General features: G+C 39.4%; 1 protein-coding gene across 5 annotated transcripts in view; it reads left to right on the top strand.

Annotated features, from left to right (window-relative positions):
* PRKG1 (protein kinase cGMP-dependent 1) overlaps window positions 1–19087 on the top strand; it is a 1248331-nt gene that overhangs the window by 1222111 nt on the left and 7133 nt on the right. For all 5 annotated transcript variants that reach the window (XM_042959915.1, XM_042959911.1, XM_042959912.1 and 2 more), the window contains 4 exons: window positions 10944–11085; window positions 12284–12447; window positions 18606–18728; window positions 18811–18873. In XM_042959915.1, the coding sequence (XP_042815849.1) occupies window positions 10944–11085; window positions 12284–12447; window positions 18606–18728; window positions 18811–18873 (492 nt within the window). The remainder of the gene's footprint in view (window positions 1–10943; window positions 11086–12283; window positions 12448–18605; window positions 18729–18810; window positions 18874–19087) is intronic.

The raw sequence follows: 19087 nt of genomic DNA, 5'->3' as shown, positions 1-19087 counted from the left end.
TGTCCCAGGAAAACAGCAGCAGGGAGAAGGTATTCTGAAAGCATAAAGGAAAGTATTTGAGTTAAGAAAGGCTTGTGTGACTATTCTTTACTAACAAGGTAATACCTCTAAGTCTCAGGGATTTAGTATAGGAAGTCTCTAACAGCAACAGACCTCCCCTACTCTCACCTAGTAAGTGACATGACCACTTCCTGCCTCTTTTTTTTTTTTCATCAGCATAGTAAAGGAACCCAGAGCAGTTTTTCATTTGTTTTCAAAAACCTAAGAATGAAAATAATCCCATAAAAAATAAAATGATACCATATATAAAACAGGACTGGTTGACTATCAAATATTTATCTTTTATCTTTTTACTTAGCACAGAAATCTTAATTGTTCCAGTTATTTCTCTGGTTTTATTCTCTATTAGCTATCATGCTTTATCTTCTAGTTTGTGACTTTCTGTTTTCCACAAATTCTGTTCCATTCTTTGGAATATGTTGGTACACAGTAAGTGTTATAAAGAAGGTAAATATAAAGAATTAGCAATCTGTACTACCTTCTTAAAAGTGTAAGTGGTTAATATGACATTAGTATTTATATAGATGTTATATTATGTATTCATATTGGTATTTAATATATAATAATATAATGAAATTTAACATTTCAAGTGTTAATTTTGAAATACATGTAAATAGTTCCAACCCAATATCTTAATTCTTTCAGACACTAGAATTTTCAAATCATGCACATTTCCCTTCTAGTCATGTGTCTTCGCAGATGTGTTTTGTAAGCCCGAGAATAACTTAAATAGCCAATCTCTTTGATTCTAACTATATTGTGGAGGGTAATTATTTAAATTCCATCTGAGATGACATAACGGAGAGTGGAAATCAAAAGCATTTCCAGGGGTCAGGAAGATAGCTGAATCAGGGGAATCCTGAACTCAACTCGTCACAGGAACACACCAAGATAACAGCTGCATTTGTACAGCTAACCCCGAAAACAACCTGAGGACAGTTGGAAGAAGCCTTCCCCAATAATCATGGAGTGGAACCCCACATTGGAAAGGGCTGGAAGCACAGAGACACAGTTGGGAACCAAATCTCCTGTGATGGGGAAGGAAACCCCAAGCGTGGAGAGGCAGGAAGAGACCCCACTGGGAAAATGATGATCCATAGGTACCATTCGGTGTTAAAAAAAACAGTGGGGCTTAACTTGGCCAAGTGTTTAAAATCAGCTGGGCTTAGGTCCAGGTACTTTAATTCCAGAAGAGCCTGAGGGCAACAGAAAATGGAGTCCCCACCCTTAAAGAACGAGCATAATAAATAAGCTGCCGAGACAGCACAGAAAGAGCGATTTGAAAAGTGTAGGGAAGGACATTTATGTACAGAGTGTGCACTGGAGAAGAAGGGATCTTCAGGAGACTTCTCCCCGGAAAAATGTGCTCGCAGACCCTGGTTCTCGTCCCTTTCCAGCCTGGCGAGCCAGACACTTGTAGGAGCCAGTGCTAAGCCCTGCACCGATCTTGCCAGCACGGCAAGGCCCCAGTCCCACATTCCCTTACAGACCCATCCCATTCAACCTGCTCACCTCAGCCGGAATCCATCCAGAGGGACTCCTGTCCTGGGAGAGAGAAGATAATCACACACACCAGCACACCACAGTTCCAATGGCCCAGCCTTTGAGCCGCCAGCACAGGGGAAAAGCCCTGCCCTGTGGTGCACCCACAGCTGTGGGAGAATGACTAAGTGTGGACAGTTTGCCTGACTACTGACCCTGCCCACCTACAAGCCTGTGGCAGTCACATACAGGCCGCTGAACACAGGGACTGAACCTTGCCCCGTGTAAGCACAGAGGGCACGACACGTCATTGCAGATGACTGGACTGAAGGCAGATACGGTTCAGCCACGACAGTAGGGTGCACGCAGCCCACCCGGGAGCCACCCCTGAAGCACCTGCTCCAGGTGACCAGGGGGGCATTGTGCTCCAGGGTACCATGGGAACCCTTCTACACAAGGCCACTAGTGTCATGACCAGGAAGCATCACTGACCTGACACATAGAAACAAACATGGAGAATCAGACAAAATGAGGAAACAGAGAAGTATGTCGCAAATGAAACAGATAAGCAACATGCCTGATAGAAAATACAGAGTAATGGTCCTAAAGATACTCATTGGACTTGGGAAAGACTGGAGGACTCAGTGGAAACCTCAACAAAGAGGAAGAAAATACAAAAAGGAAGAACTCAATGGCTGAAATGAAAAATACACGAGAAAAAATAAACAGATTAGACGAGGCAGAAGGACAGATCAGGGACCTGGAGGAGAGAGTAACAGAAGGCAACCAGCTGAACAGCAAAAAGAAAAAAGAATAATACAAAATGAGAATAGGTTAAGAGAAGTCAGCAACACCATCAAGTGTAATCACATTCGCATTATAAGGATCTCCTAAGGAGGAGAGAGAAAAGGGGCACAAAATTTATTTGATGAAATAACAGCTGAAACTGTCCTTGTCTAGGGAAGGAAACAGATACCCAGATCCAGAAAATAAAGAAACCCCACGACAAGATTAACCCAAGGAGGTCCACATAATAATTAAGACACATAATAATTAAAATGGCAAACAGTAGTGATAAAGAGTTTTTAAAGCAGCAGGAGAAAAGAAAACAGTTACATACAAGGGAAACCCTGTAAGACTCTTAGCAGATTTTATAGCAGAAACTTTGTAGGCCAGAGGGAGTGGCATGATATATTCAAAGGGATGAAAAGAAACAAACCTGAAGCCAAGAATATTCTGCCCATGAAGGCTATTATTCAGAACAGAAGGAGAGGTAAAGAGTTTCCCAAACAAAAGATAAAGGAGTTCATTACCACTAAACTGGTCTTGTAAGAAACTTTAAAGTGTCTTTTACAATTTCTTGAAGTGGAAAGTAAAGGCAATAGCTAAAAGTAAGAAAAATTATGAAAGGATAATTTCACAGGTAAAAACAAACATATAGTAAAGGTAGTAGATCAATCACTTATAAAGCCAGTATGGACGTTAAAACAAATAGTGAAGTCAATTATACCTACAAAAACAAGTCAGTGGGGTGTCTGGGTGGCTCAGTCAGTTGAACATCTGACTTCAGCTCAGGTCATGATCTCGTGGATCATGAGTTCGAGTCCCACATCAGGCTCTGTGCTGAATGCTCAGAGCCTGAAGCCTGCTTCAGTTTCTGTGTCTCCCCCTCTCTCTGCCTCTGTCTCAAAAATAAACAAACATTTAAAAAAAATTTTTTTTAAACCAGTCAAGGGATACACACAAAATAAAAAGATGGAAAATATGGCCTCAGGTACATAAAACATGGAAAGGGGAATAAAAACTTAGTGCTTTTAAAATGTGTTCAAACTTAAGAGACCATTAACTTAATATAGCCTGCTATACACTTAAGATGTTATATATGAACCTAGTGGTAACCACAAATCAAAAACCTTTAATAGGTACACAAAAAAAACAGAGACAAAAGAATCCAAGCATAACACTAATGAAAGCCCTCAAGGACAAGGTAAGACGGCAAGAGAAGAAAAAAGGAACAGAGAAGAACTACAAAAACAACCAGAAAAACAACAGATAGCAATAAGTATATACCTATCAATAATTACTTTAAATGTAAATGGACTAAATGTCCCAATCAAATGACACAGGATGATGGAATGGATTAAAAAACAAGACCCATCTATATGCTGCCTACAAGAGACTCACCTGACTAAAAGACACATACAAGCTGAAAGTGAAGGGATGGAAAAACATTTACCATGCAGATCGAAGTGGAATAAAAAGCCAGGCCACCAATATTCATAGCAGAAAAAAATAGACTTTAAAACACAGACTGTGGCAAGAGACAAAGAAGGGCCCCTCCTCAAGATAAAGGGGTGATAAATTGATAATGATCAATCCAACAAGAGTATATAACAATTATAAATATCTGTGCACCCAACATAAAAGCACCTAAATACAAAAAATAATTTTTAACAGACATACAGGGAGAAATTGACAGCAATATAATAATTGTAGGGGACATTAACACCCTGCTTATATCAATGGAGAAATCATCCAGAAAGAAAATCAACAAGGAAACCATGGCTTTGAATGACCTATTAGACCAGACAGACCTAGCAGATTCATACAAAACATTCCACTCAGAAACAGTATACACATTCTTTTCAAATGCACATGGAACATTGTGCGGGATAAATCACATTAGGCCACAAAACAGGTCTCAATAAATTCAGAGAGATTGAAATATCAAGCATAATTTATGACCACAGTGATATGAAACTGAAAATCAATTGCAAGAAAAAATCTGGAAAGAAGAGAAATATATGGAGGCTAAACAATATGCTAATAAACAATGTATTGTTCAACCAAGAAACCAAGAGAAACATCATAAATACATGGAGACATGAAAATGAAAACGCAGTAGTCCAAAATGTTTGGGAGACAGCAAGTGTACTTTTAAGAGGGAAGTTTATAGCAATACAGGTGTACCTTGAGAAATAAAATAATATCAAACAGTCTAAACTTACAGCTAAGGAGCTGAAGAAGAACAAACAAAGCCCAAACCCAATAGAAGGAATGAAATAATAAAGATTAGGGCAGAAATAAATAGAAACTAAAAAAAATAGAACAGATTCATGAAACCAGGGGCTGTTTCTTTGAAAAGATAAAACTGAAAAACCTTTAGCTACACTGATCAAGAAAAAAAGAAGGCACAAAATAGAGGAGAAATAACAACGAACACCATAAAATGCAAAGGATTGTAAGAAAATATTATGAAAAATTATAAGCCAACAATTTGGATGACATAGAATAAATGCTTAGAAATATATAATCTTCCTAAGCTAAATGAGGAAGAGATAGAAAATTTGAACAGACCAGTTGCTAGCAATGAAATTGAATCACTAATCAAAAAACCTTCCAACAATCTGAATTCCAAGACAGGATGGCTTCACAGGTGAATTCTATCAAACATTCAACGAAGAGTTAGTACCTATTCTTCTCCAACCATTCCAAAAATAGGAGAGGAAGGAAAACATCTAAACTCATTCTACAAGACCAACATTACCCTGATTTTAAGACCAGTATTAAAACCAAAGATACTACAGAAAACAACGATAGGCCGATATCTCTGATGAACATAGATGCAAAAACCCTCAACAAAATATTAGCAAACTGCATTCAACAATACCTTAAAAAATGATTTACCACGATTAAGTGGGATTTAGTCAAGGGATGCAAGTGTGGTTCAATACTGGCAAATCATCAATGTGATATATCACATTAACAAGAGAAAGGATGGAAAACAAATAATCATCTCAATAGATGCAGAAAAGCATTTCACAAAATACAATATCCATTCATGATAAAAACTTATGGAGTGAGTCTAAAGGAAACATAGCTCAATATAATATAGGTCATATATGAAAAACCCACAGGTAACGCCATACTCAATGGGAAAAAAAACTAAGAGCTTTTCCTTCAAGATCAAGAACAAGACAAAGATGTCCACTCTCACCACTTTTATTCACACAGTGCTGGAAGTCCTAGTCTCAGATATCCAGACAACAAAAAGGAATAAAAGCCATACAGAATTGGTTAGGAAAAAGTAAAACTTTCACTAATTGCAGATGACATGATACCATATATAGAAAACTCTAAAGAATCCACCAGAAGAAACTACTAGAGCTGATAAATGAATTCAGTAATATTTCAGGATACAAAATTAATATACCAAAATCTGTTGCATTTCTATACCTAATAAAAAACTAAGAGAGAAATCAAGGAATCAATCCCATTTGTAACCACACCAAAAAAGAATAAAATACCTAGGAAAAAACTTAAGATGATACAAACAAATAAAAAGACAGTTCAAGTTTGTGGATTGGAAGAGTATTGTTAAAATGTCCATACTACCCAAAGCAGGCTATAGATTCATTGCAATCTCTATTAAAATACCAATAGCATTTTTTCACAGAACTCTAATAATCCTAAAATGTGTATGGAACCACAAAAAGACCCCAAATAGCCACAGCAACCCTAAGAAAGAAGAACAAAGCTGGAGGTATCACAATTCCAGATTTCAAGATATACTACAAAGTTGTAGGCATCAAAACAGTATGGTACTGGCATAAAAACAGAATAGAGGGCCCAGAAATAAACTGACACTTACATGGTTAATTAAAAGCAAGAATATACAGCAGGGAAAAGACAATCTCTTCGAAAAATGGTTTTGGGAAAACTGGACAGCTACATGCAAAAGAATGAAACTATACCAACTTTCCAAAATAGATTGAAAACCTAAATGTGAGACCTGAAACCATAAAACTCCCAAAAGAAAACATAGGCAGTATTCTGACATTGGCCTTAGTGACATTTTTCTAGATACATCTCCAGAGACAAGGGAAACAAAAGCAAAAATAAACTATTGGGACTACATCAAAATAAAAAGCTTCTGCGCAGCAAAGGTAGCCATAAACAAAATGAGAAAGCAACCTAGTGAATGGGAGAAGATATTTGCAAATGATATATTCAATAAAGGGTTAATATCCCAAAATACATGAAGAACTCCTATAACCCAACACAAAAAAAACAATCAAATTTTTAAAATGAGCAGAGGACCTGAATATTCATTTTTCCAAAGAAGACATACAGTGGCCAACAGATACATGAAAAGATTCTCAACATCACCCATCATCAGGGAAATGAAAATCAAAACCACCAGGAGATATCACCTCACACCTGTCAGAATGCCTGAAATTAAAAAGACGAGAAATAGCAAGTGTTGGGAGAGGATGTGGTGAAAAAGGAACCCTCATGCACTGTTGGTGGGAATGAACACTGATGCAGCCAGTGCTGAAAGAGTATGAGAGTTCCTCAAAAAATTAGGGGCGCCTGGGTGGCTCAGTCGGTTAAGCGGCCGACTTCGTCTCAGGTCATGATCTCGCGGTCCGTGAGTTCGAGCCCCGCGTCGGGCTCTGTGCTGACAGCTCAGAGCCTGGAGCCTGTTTCAGATTCTGTGTCTCCCTCTCTCTCTGCCCCTCCCCCGTTCACGCTCTGTCTCTCTCTGTCTCAAAAATAAATAAACGTTAAAAAAAAATTTTTTTTTTTTAAATTAAAAACAGAACTACCCTATGATCCAGTGTTGCAGTCCCTGGGTATTTACCCCCCAAAATGCAAAAGCTCTAATGTGAAAGGATACTTTGACTCCTGTGTTTATTGCAGCATTATTTACAAAGCCAAATTATGGAAGCAGCCCAAGTGTTCATCAGTAGATGAATGGATAAAGAAGATGTGCTGTACGTATATCCAATGGAATATTACTCAGCCATAGAAAAAGAATGAGACCTTGCTATTTGCCACCACGTGGATGGAGCTAGAGAGTATTACATGGAGTGAAATAAGCCAGAGAGAGAAAGACAAATCCTATATGATTTCACTGAAATGTGGAATCTTGCAAACAAAACAACAAAACAGATTATTCAAAATATAGAGAAGAAAATGGGGATTTCCAGAGGGGAGGTTAGCGGAGAGATGGGTAAACTAGACAAAGGGCATTAAGAAATACAAACTTCCAGTTATAAAAGGAATCAATCACAGAGATGAAAAGCACAGCACTTGGAACACAGTCCACAATACGATGCTGTTTGGCGCGACCAGTGGTTACGACACTTAACCATGGTGAGCACTGAATAACGTAAAGAATTAATCATTACGTTGTACGCCTGAAACTAATACAATAGTTACACTCACTCATGATTCGCGTTACTAGTCAAGGGAAAAAGGGAACTTACCTCCGATGAGAGATGCTTTGTCTTGGTTGCATGTGGTCATTTCAGGACCTGGTTTATGACAAGTGGATTAAACACGGGTTAAAGTTGAGTCTATCCATAAGTATACATAACCCTCTGATGCTCTCCATCAGATTGTTATCTACTGCCATCTAGCTAAAATAAAACAACAGCCCATTCCTAGAGAAAGTATACGGGCCTTTTCCATGCTTGTTTTAATTGAAAGGACACGCATGTCAAGGCATAATTTGTTATTTTGAAGAGCTATTTAGGGCAGTGATTTATTTCTTCAAGCAACTTTCTGTTGAGAAAACAAGCTTTCATTTTTGTTTTAGATCAAATTTGTGTTGTCATTTTCAATTCTAATGGCAATTTTTCATTTTGAGTCACCCTGATGCTATGCTTTGTGACTGCTTTCCAGCAGTGTATTTCAAAATCCACAAATTACCCACATCAAACGTTTAGCGATGAAGCTGTTTCTGGTAAATACTTTGTATGCATACATTATGTTGAGTTATCAGCTAACATGGAAACAGATTTAAGATCATGTTTTCATTTAATTTTGAAAAACAGTTACAAATATGCTTATATATGAGGGAGACTCAAAATAGAGTTTTAAAGGAACGGAAACCAGCTTTGCAGAACCCTCCAAGTTCCAAAATGGCTCAGAATCAGAGAAACCTTGACACGAATAAACAGAGCTGTCGAGAACTCAAGACCCAAAGGTGTAGGTTGGTGGTCAGTTCACTTTATGATGAAAATTGGCAGGCAGTAAGAGAGTCATTTTTGCCTGTGCATTTGTGAGAAGCCTAGACAAAATGAAAAGAACGGAGATTGACATAAGACCCTTCAGAGCTGACTCATGGCAGTTAGCCTTGGCAGTGAGAGGCAGCAAATACTTACGTAACAGTGTTAATTAGGTATTACGGACCCCCCATTCCCATCTCCAGAAGACTTCCGACCTGTCTGTATCATTCAGCTTTCCTAGATTAAGACACAGCAGCTAAAGAAGACTGTTGCAGTTCTCAGTTAGAATGGCTAATATTTATCAGGTACCCAGTTGTGTGTCAGGCACTAACTCTAAATATACGCCTCAGTTATTTGTATCCTTTCCACAACTCAATGAGTAGTTTCTATTGCAAGCCCCATTTTGCTCAAGAGAACATGGAGACCGAGGGAGATAGAGTTAGTTGCTCAAAAGTAAGCAAGTGAAACCAAAATTCGAGCCCAGGATTCTTGCTTCCGAGTCCATATTCCTAACTTATAGCTCTCTCTGATGAATGGGAATCTGTATTAGGATTTTTTTTAATCTTCCTGCTAATGGCCGACTTATTCAGAATATGAACATGAATACCTTTCGGCCGAGATTTCGTGAGCAGTTCATCTCTCATGTAAGTGTTCACTTTCCTTACAACATTTACAGTGTATCTGTCCATTTGGTTCCATTGACGAGTGAATATTAAGGAAAACAGATACATTGCTCAGAATCACAACTGCAGAAATAACCTCTTCTTCCAACAGCAACCAAGAATTTGTAGGCTTTCAAAACAGCCCACCTGAATCACAGCTAGACAGTCCCATTAGGAGGAAGTAATCAATTTTCGTATTAAAACAACGCATGCAATGTGAAATATGACAAAGCTCTATTCCCAGTACTGCCTTGTTTTGGCTCAGCCATGGCTTTGCAAAGCTGTCCAGTGAGGAAGGACTGGGGTCATATATGGCACTCAGTACCGTTAATTAGCAAGCACACAGTTGTATCTGCACACGATGCTTACTACTTACTACAAACAACCTCTCCAGTGAAAGAAATCTGTTGCTCTTGACGGACAAGCATACTTATTTCAGGGCAAAGAAAAACGACCTGCCAGGCACTACCCCAACCCCCTTGTCAAGATGCGGAATTACATAAGTGTTTGCTCTGCAAAGGTAGTTCCGAGTCCAAAGACAATTGCAACATACAACCTGTTATTTCCCAATATAGATGCACTTCTTCTCAAAGAAACTTTTTCTTGACCTTATAAGTTCACAATTCAGACTTTGTTAAAGAGAGACACTAGCATCTTTGTAGTTATAGTTAAGATTCTAGGGGCGCCTGGGTGGCTCAGTCGGTTAAGCGTGCGACTTCAGCTCAGGTCATCATCTCATGGCTCGTGGGTTCGAGCCCCGCGTCGGGCTCTGGGCTGACAGCTCAGAGGCCTGAAGTCTGATTCAGATTCTGTCTCCATCTCTCTGCCCCTCCCCTGCTTCCTCTTTCTCAAATATAAAATATTTTTTTTTTTAATTAAAGAATTTCTTGGAAGAAAAAAACGGCTAAAGTATAAAGTTTCTGCTATGGAACCAAGGAGCTAACCTTAGATGCCAATGTTTTTTTCTTCCCTTTATTGTTATTTCATTAAATAAAGAGAGTGAGGACAGAGAGTGTGAGCGTTCTTTGCCAAACGTAAGAATCAAGTTTACTAATCTATATTCCCTTCTGAGTGCCTTTTTCCTTCTAATTATCTCTTTGCCCCATCTCTTCTAGTAAGAAGGCAGTAGTGTGGGACATAGGTGTTATTTCTCTGGCTGGCAAAATTTTGGAAAGCAGAATATTTAGCTCGTGATATATGACTGCAACACAGCATCACAGCTCATTTCCAAAATGGCTCTCTGGAAGCATTAACCTTTTTATTCATGCTCTTATGAACCGTATCTGTATTATTTAGGAAGATTCAAAACCAAGCCCTCTAAAAATAAGTATGACTGAACCGATAAACTTCTGCTTTACCAAACCCAACCCTTGATAGACAGCTCTAAAATAGGATTCGTCTCCTCCCTGTCCACTGCTGTGTCTCGTTAGAGGATAGGGGGGTGCTGGGAAGCTTATAGAAGGAGGTATGAAGCTGAGCTCCGCCTCGGTGCTTACGGGAGGGTAGAGTTAACTATCTCATTTGTCAGGGCAAAGCAGTCCTGGATGTGGTCTTCAAGGGCTTTTGAAAACCCAGGGCAGCACCCATCACATGGCATTTGGCTAGAGGACATTGGCCTCCAGGGTCAAAGTTTGGCACGGGAATATAATGAAATGAGGACAAAATAAATAAAACCCTATCAGAGAAAGGAACATCTTGTACACTTTCATTTTCTGTGTCTCAGAGGTTCGTTTGAAGATTCCACGACCAGATTCTACACCGCGTGTGTGGTGGAAGCCTTCGCCTATCTGCATTCCAAAGGAATCATTTACAGGGACCTCAAGCCAGAAAATCTCATCCTGGATCACCGAGGCTACACCAAACTGGTCAGTGCCCTTTACGCACGGCTTCTGCCCCGCGGGTTTAAAACATCTGTTCATAAAGCTGTGTTCATTTCCTAACATTAAAACCTCCCTTTTCCTTTGTAAACGCTGTAACTTTTCTTAAGAGCCTATCTTTGCATTACTGCTTTCAACTCTTCTTTCAAATGAAGCAAAAGGTGTAAGAAATTAAATTGGCTAGGTCTTAATTAATACTGTCTTGGCAGGATGTGTTTAAATGGACTCGGACCTGTGGACACGTGTTCATAGACCTCTAGAAGAGCTTTGTAGACCTTTCTCTTGTCCACTTTCTGCCATTCACAGGGAATGACTACTTACATCATAGAAAACCATGAATCCTTTTAACGTTTTAGATTTAAGTACAATCTGAACGGGAAAAAAATGGCTGGCTAGGCAATGTTATTTAGGCCATTTGAATTATAGTGATAGTAATGATCACAATAGTAAAATCTGTCAAGCGCTCTAAAGATTTACTGTAGGAGGGAAGTTCTGTTATAAAACGTACAATTTTTGTGGACGTTGAATCTGTCAGTGCCTGACTCTATTTTTTAAACTTTGGGACTTTTTATTCAGCATATGGTTTTCACGGAAATCAAATCAATGGCTGTTCATCGTTTTAGAGAAAAAGGTTTTCTGCATTCGAGGCTCCTCCGTCCAGAAACATTTCTAGAAAAACGAAGGACACATTTGCATTGTATCTCTGTTTATGTGTACTCGGGGCAGTTACTAGGTTGTTACTAGGTTCCTTGAGCAGTCCAGTGGCTTCTCATTGCTAAATGAATTGTCGGCTTCCTAAATCCAGCAGAAATCATGCATATTCTGGAAAATGTGTCAAGTAGGTCCACCTAGACTTCTAAAAATTTTAAGTAAAGGGGTTATGGCCCGACCTCCATGGTCAGGAAAGGAGGAAAAAATGGAAGCTGTTTCTGGAAAGAAAGGTTTACCTGTATTTTTAATGATGTGAGTTTCAGCCTATACTCAGGTTTTAACTTTTCCTACTGACACTGACTTTGCTCAGGGAGGCTTTGTTTGAAACACCGATGACTCCTTTGGGAATATAGGACTGTAGTGATATGCATCTGTTTTTGTTATTATTACGTGCACTTCAGCTAAGTACCTTACTGCTTTTAAGCTTGAAAATAAGTAAGTGCCTTGAAATAACTTGTTTTTCTCTCTTTGTAAGGTTGATTTTGGCTTTGCAAAGAAAATAGGATTTGGAAAGAAAACATGGACTTTTTGTGGGACTCCAGAGTACGTGGCTCCAGAGATCATCCTGAACAAAGGCCATGACATTTCAGCCGACTACTGGTCACTGGGAATCCTAATGTATGAACTTCTGACTGGCAGGTATGGACATTGGCAGAGAATTGCTGATAAAAATAGATCGGCCAACAGCTGCACGCTCCTGCCTTTGTCACTCTGATTAGACCATCTTAAAGCACATTTCACCATATCTTGGTCCAGCACTTCAAGTAATTATGCAAGTGCCCAGGGATTCGTAAAACAAACTCTAAAATGGGTTGGATGAGGGCAGGGAACTCAACGTCAACGTTTGCCCTTATCATTACGAATTCCTTGTACATATGTGAGAATGTGGAAAAACCTAGTGTCTTTCTGTGAGATCTTTGAGCCTAGTTGCTTAGCCAGCAATGAAGCAAGGGAGGTAATAGTGGTATAAAAATATCTAGGGTCAACTATTTATAGAGATAAGAGGACATGTTGACGAGTATTATACCTAAATGAAACGGGAATAGTTTGCAGGTCTTCTGTGTAATGCTTTTATAGCCATCAGCAAGGAAAAAAAGATCCCCAACAAAAGGAGAAACAAACACCCCACCGTGCCGTGCATGGGGGACAATGAGTAGTAGGGTCATTGTAAACCAGAGTTCAGAAGAAGGCTGGGTAGAGGTCTCAGACATACAGAGCAAGGAAAGGACATCCCATGGCTTCACTAGAAGGGCAATAGGGGGCAAAGACATGGAGAAGTTGTGTGTAGAAAAACTTACTGGGAACCTGAGGGCTGCCTGACTGGCTTTAGCACGAGAGAGAGAGAGGCCACATAGATGACAAGGGATACAGAGAGAGTTGGGGAAACGGGTGGGGGTCCCCTCTGTTCCTAACACCACGAGCTGGAGTGGGGAGGAACGTACAGAGAAACGGTGAGCGGGTGCATCTGCCCCGGGCACAGAACCTTAAGTCATGGCTTAAAAGGGCAACTTCAAATAACAGAACCAGCCCTAGAGCCCTGCCAAGTGGTGGGGACTCCCTGTAGTCCTCAGGAGCTGGCAGGTACCTCTACTTATGTTTCCCCTCCACCTTGGTAGTGCAGAGGAGAGCAGAGCCCAGGCACCATAGCTGACTTTCCACCACAGGGAGCCCCAGCCCCCTGACCCCAGATGTCCCAGCAGTGTGGACACCCTTGGTCAGTGCTCATTATGACTCCAGCCATCTCACCAAGGTAAGACAGGCATAGAATACTCTAGACATGCCCTACTTTGGCTCTCCATGACTTGCCAAGACAACTCAGTGTCAAGTGCCCTGGGACCCCTGGCCCATGCCCACCTCGACTCTAACTGTCCTGCCAGGGGGCCCTCTGCGTGGAGGGTCCCATGACCCCTGGCTTCTACCCACTTCAGCTGTCCTGCCATTGGGGCCTTAGCACAGACAGCCCCAGAACCGCCCCAACAGGGAGGCCCAGGATCCAGAGCCCATGACAGCTACAGCTCTGTAGAGCCAGCCAAAGTCAGCAGGCAAACACGGCCTACACAGGGATGACCATACGGAAGGTCATTCCCTCGAGTTTAGGAGAAGCAGCTGTTCTGTAATTCGTCGAAACAAAGTCGATCGAAATGAGGAGAGAGGGGAATATGGTCCATATGAAAGAACACAAAACTTCAAAAAAGGTAAATGGAGATAAGCATGGGTGAACTCTGTGAGAACTTTAACCAATAGAAAACACCAAGAAAAGAACCAGAGTTGAAGAATACAGTAACTGAAATGTAAAATACACTAAAGGGAGTAAATAGTGGATTAGAAGAGAGAAGAATGGCTCAGTGATCTAGAAGGCAGGGCAAATGGAAAGCACCCCAGCTGAACAGCAAAAACAAAAAAACAAAAAAAACAGGAATTAAAAAAAATTGAAGCTAAGGAATCTCTTGGACACCAAACAATAATTCCCATTATCTGGGTCCCAGAGACAGAAAGAGCAGACAACATGTTTGAAGAAATAATAACTCAAAACTTCCCTACCCTAAGAAAGGAAGTAGACCTCCAGTTTCAGGAAACCCTAAGAATTCCAAACAAGATGAACCCATGGCACATATTTATAAATGTCAAAGATTATACACCACCAAGCAAGTTTATCGTTCAGATTTGAAGGAGCAATAAAGAGTTTACCAGAAAATCAAAAAAAAAAAAAATGGTTAAGGGGAATTCTTTAATAACCAGAAGAAAATAGTGAAAAAAAACTTCATTAATAAAAGTAAACATACAGTAAAGGGACTACAGCAATGACTTATAAGGCTAGTATGAAGGTTAAAAGACAAAGTAGTAAAATCAACTACTTGATTTTTATTAATATTAAGGCATTAATATTTATTATTATAATTTTATATTATATAAATATAAATATAAAATATATATAAATGTATATTAATTTATATAATTATATAATTATATAAATATATTTTTATTTTATTTCATAGATAATATATATTTTATATATTATTATTATTAATATTAAGGCAACTCATAAAATAAAAAGCTGTAAAATATGACAGTATATACACAAAGTGGTGGGGGAGGGTAAAAATCAAGTTCTTTCAGAATGTGTTTAACTTAAGTAACCATCAACTTAATATAGACTACTATATACTTAGGATGTTGTTATATATGAACCTCATGGTAACCACAAACTAAAATGTATAAAAGATACACATAAAATAAAGACAAAACCGTATGCTGCTTACAAGAGGCAAACTTTAAAGACACATGCAGACTGAAAGTGGGGGGGGGGGGGGGAAGATATCGCATGCAAAAGGAAGCCAAAAAAACAAACAAGACAAAGCAAGCTTCAGTAAGAATACTTATGTCTGACAAAATAGACCAAAAAAGACTGTAACAAAGACAAAGAAGAGTGTTACATAGAGATAAAGGAACCAATCCAACAAGAGGACTTAACAGTTGTAAATACCGATCCACCAACATGGGAGCACCTAAGTACATTAAGCAAGTCTGAACATAAAGGGAAAATTGACAGTAAGACAACATAGCAGGGGACATTAACACCCCACTTGTGTCAATGGACCTGTCATCCAGGCAGAAAGTCAGTAAGGAAACAGTGTCTTTGAAAGACACATTAGACTGGATGGGCATAACAGACAGATATGGCCCATTCCATCCAACAGTAGCAGAATACACATTCTTTTCAGAATGAAAAGAAGCACGTGGAACAGTCCTCAGGATAGAGCACAATTTAGGCTACAAGTCTCAATACATTTAAGATTGAAACCATATCAAGCATGTTTTCCAACCACAATGGTATGAAACTACAAATCAGTTACAAAAAAGAAAAAAACCCAAAACATAAAGAGGCTAAACAACGTGCTACCAAACGACCAATTTCTCAATGAACAAATCAAAGAGGGAATATTTAAAAACGTACAGATACCAGCAGCAACAACAAACATGGAGACAGTGTAAACACAACCATCCAAAATCTTTGGGAAGCAGCAAAAGCAGTTCTAAGAAGGAAATTTGTAGTAGCAGAGGCTTACCTCAAACAGTAAAGAAGTTACAAAAATAACAGACAAAGACAAAGAAGAGAGGAAATAAATGAGAGACCAAAAAAAAAAAAAAAGAAAAGAATACAAAGGATCAATGAAAGTGAGTATTGTTTTCTTAAAAGAGAAACAATATTGAGAAGACTATATAGCAAGACTCATGAAGGAAAAAGAATCCAAATAATTAATATCAGAAGTGAAAGGAAAGCAACAACCAACAGTACCAAAATGCAAAGGTTATTAGAGAAGGAATACTATAAAAATTATGTGCCACCAAAGTGGACAATCTAAAAGAAATGGATAAATTTCTAGAAATACACAATCGTTCAAAACAAAATCAGGAAGAAATAGCAAATCTGAACAAACGTATTACTAGTAACAAAATTGTTTTAAAAACAAACCTATAACTAGTAATCAAGAAAACCCCAATAAACAAAAGCTGAGGAAAAGAGGGCTTCACAGGTGAATCCTACCCAACATTTAAGGAAGAACTGATAGCTAGTCTCCCCAAACTATTACTAATAAAAAGAAACCTTCATTTTATAAGACCAGTATTACACTGATACCAAAACCAAAGACACTACCAAAAAAGAGAACTGCAGGTCAATATACTTGAAGAACCTGGATTTAAAAATTCTCCACAAAATATTAGCAAACCACATTCAATAATACGTTAAAAGGATCACTCACCACGATTAGGTGGGATTTATTCTGGGGATACAAGGGTGGTTCAGTATTCTCAAATCAATCAACATCATAGACCACATTGACAAGAAAAAGGGTAAAGCCCATATGACCATCTTAACAGATGCATAAAAAGGTTTTGACAGAATTCAGCATCTGTATATAATACCCTCAACAAAGCGGGTTTAGAAAGAACATACCTTAACATATTAGAGTCCGTATATGAAAAAACCCCAACTAACATCATACTCAGTGGTGAGAAACTGAGAGATCCAGAAACAGTACAAGAATTTCCACTATCACCACTGTTATTCAACATAGTACTGGAAGTCATAGCTGAAGCAGTCAGACAAGAAAAGGAAATAAAAGGCATCCAACGTGGTAAGAATTTAAACTGTCACTGTTTGCAGATTGCACAGTACTACACGTAGAAAACCCTAAATACGCCATCAAAAAACCGTTAGAAATAATAAGTGAATTCAGTAACGTTGGAAGACAAAAAATTAATACACAGCAATCTGTTGTCTTTCTATTCACTAATAACAAAGCAGAAGGAGAACTTAAGAAAGCAATTCTATTTACATTGCACCAAAAAATAAAATAAAGTTACTGAAGATAAACTTAACCAAGGAGGTGAAAGACCTGTTCTCCAAAAACTATTAAATTTTGATGAAAGAAATTGGGAGCAAATGGAAACATGGTCTGTGCTCCTGGATTGTAAGAATTCGTATTGAAAATGCCCATACTATCCAAATCACTCTACAGATTCAGTGCGATCCCTATCAAAATTCCAATAGCATTATTCACAGAACTAGGACAAATAATACTAAAATCCGTATGAAACCACCAAAGACCCTGAATAGCAGAAGCAATCCTAAGAAAGAAGAACGAAGCACAAAAGTAGACACAGACCATGGGAGCCGAACAGAGAGCCCAGAAGTAAACATTTGCTTATGTGGTCAATTACTCTCCAACAGAGGAAGAATAAGTAATGCTAGGGGGAAATGGGCGGCTAGATGTCATGAAAAAGCTAAAGGATGTGGAAGAGATCATGGCAGGTGACTCTTTTAAGTTTAAACTCAAGGGGTGCCTGGCTGGCTCAGTCTGTGGAGCATACGACTCTTGATTTCTGGGTTGTGAGTTTGAGCCCCACAGTGGGTGTAGAGATTACTTTAAAAAAATATATAATCAAGTTTAAATTCAAGTAGTAGACTAAATCGTCGCATTATGTTGGTTGACAGAGGTGATGGGATCAGTTTCATCCCGTAGGTTGATCGGAGTAGACCTTTTTTGGGAAAGCGGCATAACCCTTTGGCCAGGTAAATATGGGAAGAACCTTCCAGGCGAAACAAACCGCATTCTGAGGTGCGAAGATGCTTGGTATTTCAGAGAGCAGACATGGCGTCCTGATCCCAGCGAGTGAGGGGGGTGTTAGCAGGAGATGGAGTCCTATTACTGGCATCCTTGTAGCCGTCTAGTGATTTTGGACTTCATGTTGAGTATAATCAGTGAGTATAATTTCCTGACAGGTGCAGGAAAAGGGCTAGAAAGTGGAAGCCACATCTTGAATGGCCAAGGACAGCAAGACTAACAAGACATGAGAGGAATGGCAGATAAACTTGACCCATATATGGTTTGGCTGGGGGTGGCTGTTTGTATTTTTAATGTTTATTTATTTTTGAGGAAGAGAGTGCACGAGCGAGTGGAGGAGGGGCAGACAGGGAGACACAGAATCTGAAGCAGGCTCCAGGCTCCGAGCTGTGAGCACAGAGCCCAACGCGGGGGGGTGAAAGCTGCAAGATCATGGCCTGAGCCAAAGCGGGACACTTAACCCACTGAGCCATCCAGGCACCCCCGTATATGGTTTTGCTACATGATTTACTCACAAAGGTTTCCACATGGTTTTGCTATTAATCCAGCTTCGTTCCATGTTACCACGACTAATATATGTCCCCAAATAAGACTGGTGGAGTTATAACAGTTTAGGATTTCTTATTTAGAAAATACAAGTGATTGTCTTTTCACCTCTCACCTTTGCAGCCCGCCATTCTCAGGCCCAGACCCTATGAAAACCTATAACATCATACTGAGGGGGATTGACATGATAGAATTTCCAAAGAAGATTGTCAAAAATGCTGCTAACTTAATTAAAAAACTATGCAGGTAAGCGTTTGGCCACGTGACCTTTGAAAGGATCATGATGGGAACACGATTGGATCCCTTACAGTTGTTGTTTTCTTTCCAGGGATAACCCATCAGAAAGACTAGGGAATTTGAAAAATGGCGTCAAAGACATTCAAAAGCACAAGTAAGTGTTCTTCCCCTGACCTTTCTGTGGGAGGGTCCAGAAAGCCCCTCCCCGGGCTGTTCTTTTTAAGCTACTGGCTGTGTGACTGACACAGTTAGCCCATGGGAACACTGGAGGGGACGTTCAGACCAGTTAGCCTTTGGGGACAGCACAGCCGCACGCGACCCTGTGCCATACGAAGTGACCGATTCACTGAATTCGGTTTCTCCCAGCT

This window comes from Panthera tigris, chromosome D2, assembly GCF_018350195.1.
Source record: "Panthera tigris isolate Pti1 chromosome D2, P.tigris_Pti1_mat1.1, whole genome shotgun sequence".
Classification (NCBI taxonomy): domain Eukaryota; kingdom Metazoa; phylum Chordata; class Mammalia; order Carnivora; family Felidae; genus Panthera; species Panthera tigris.
Note: the sequence above shows the minus strand (reverse complement) of the source record. Positions and strands in the feature narration are given on the sequence as shown.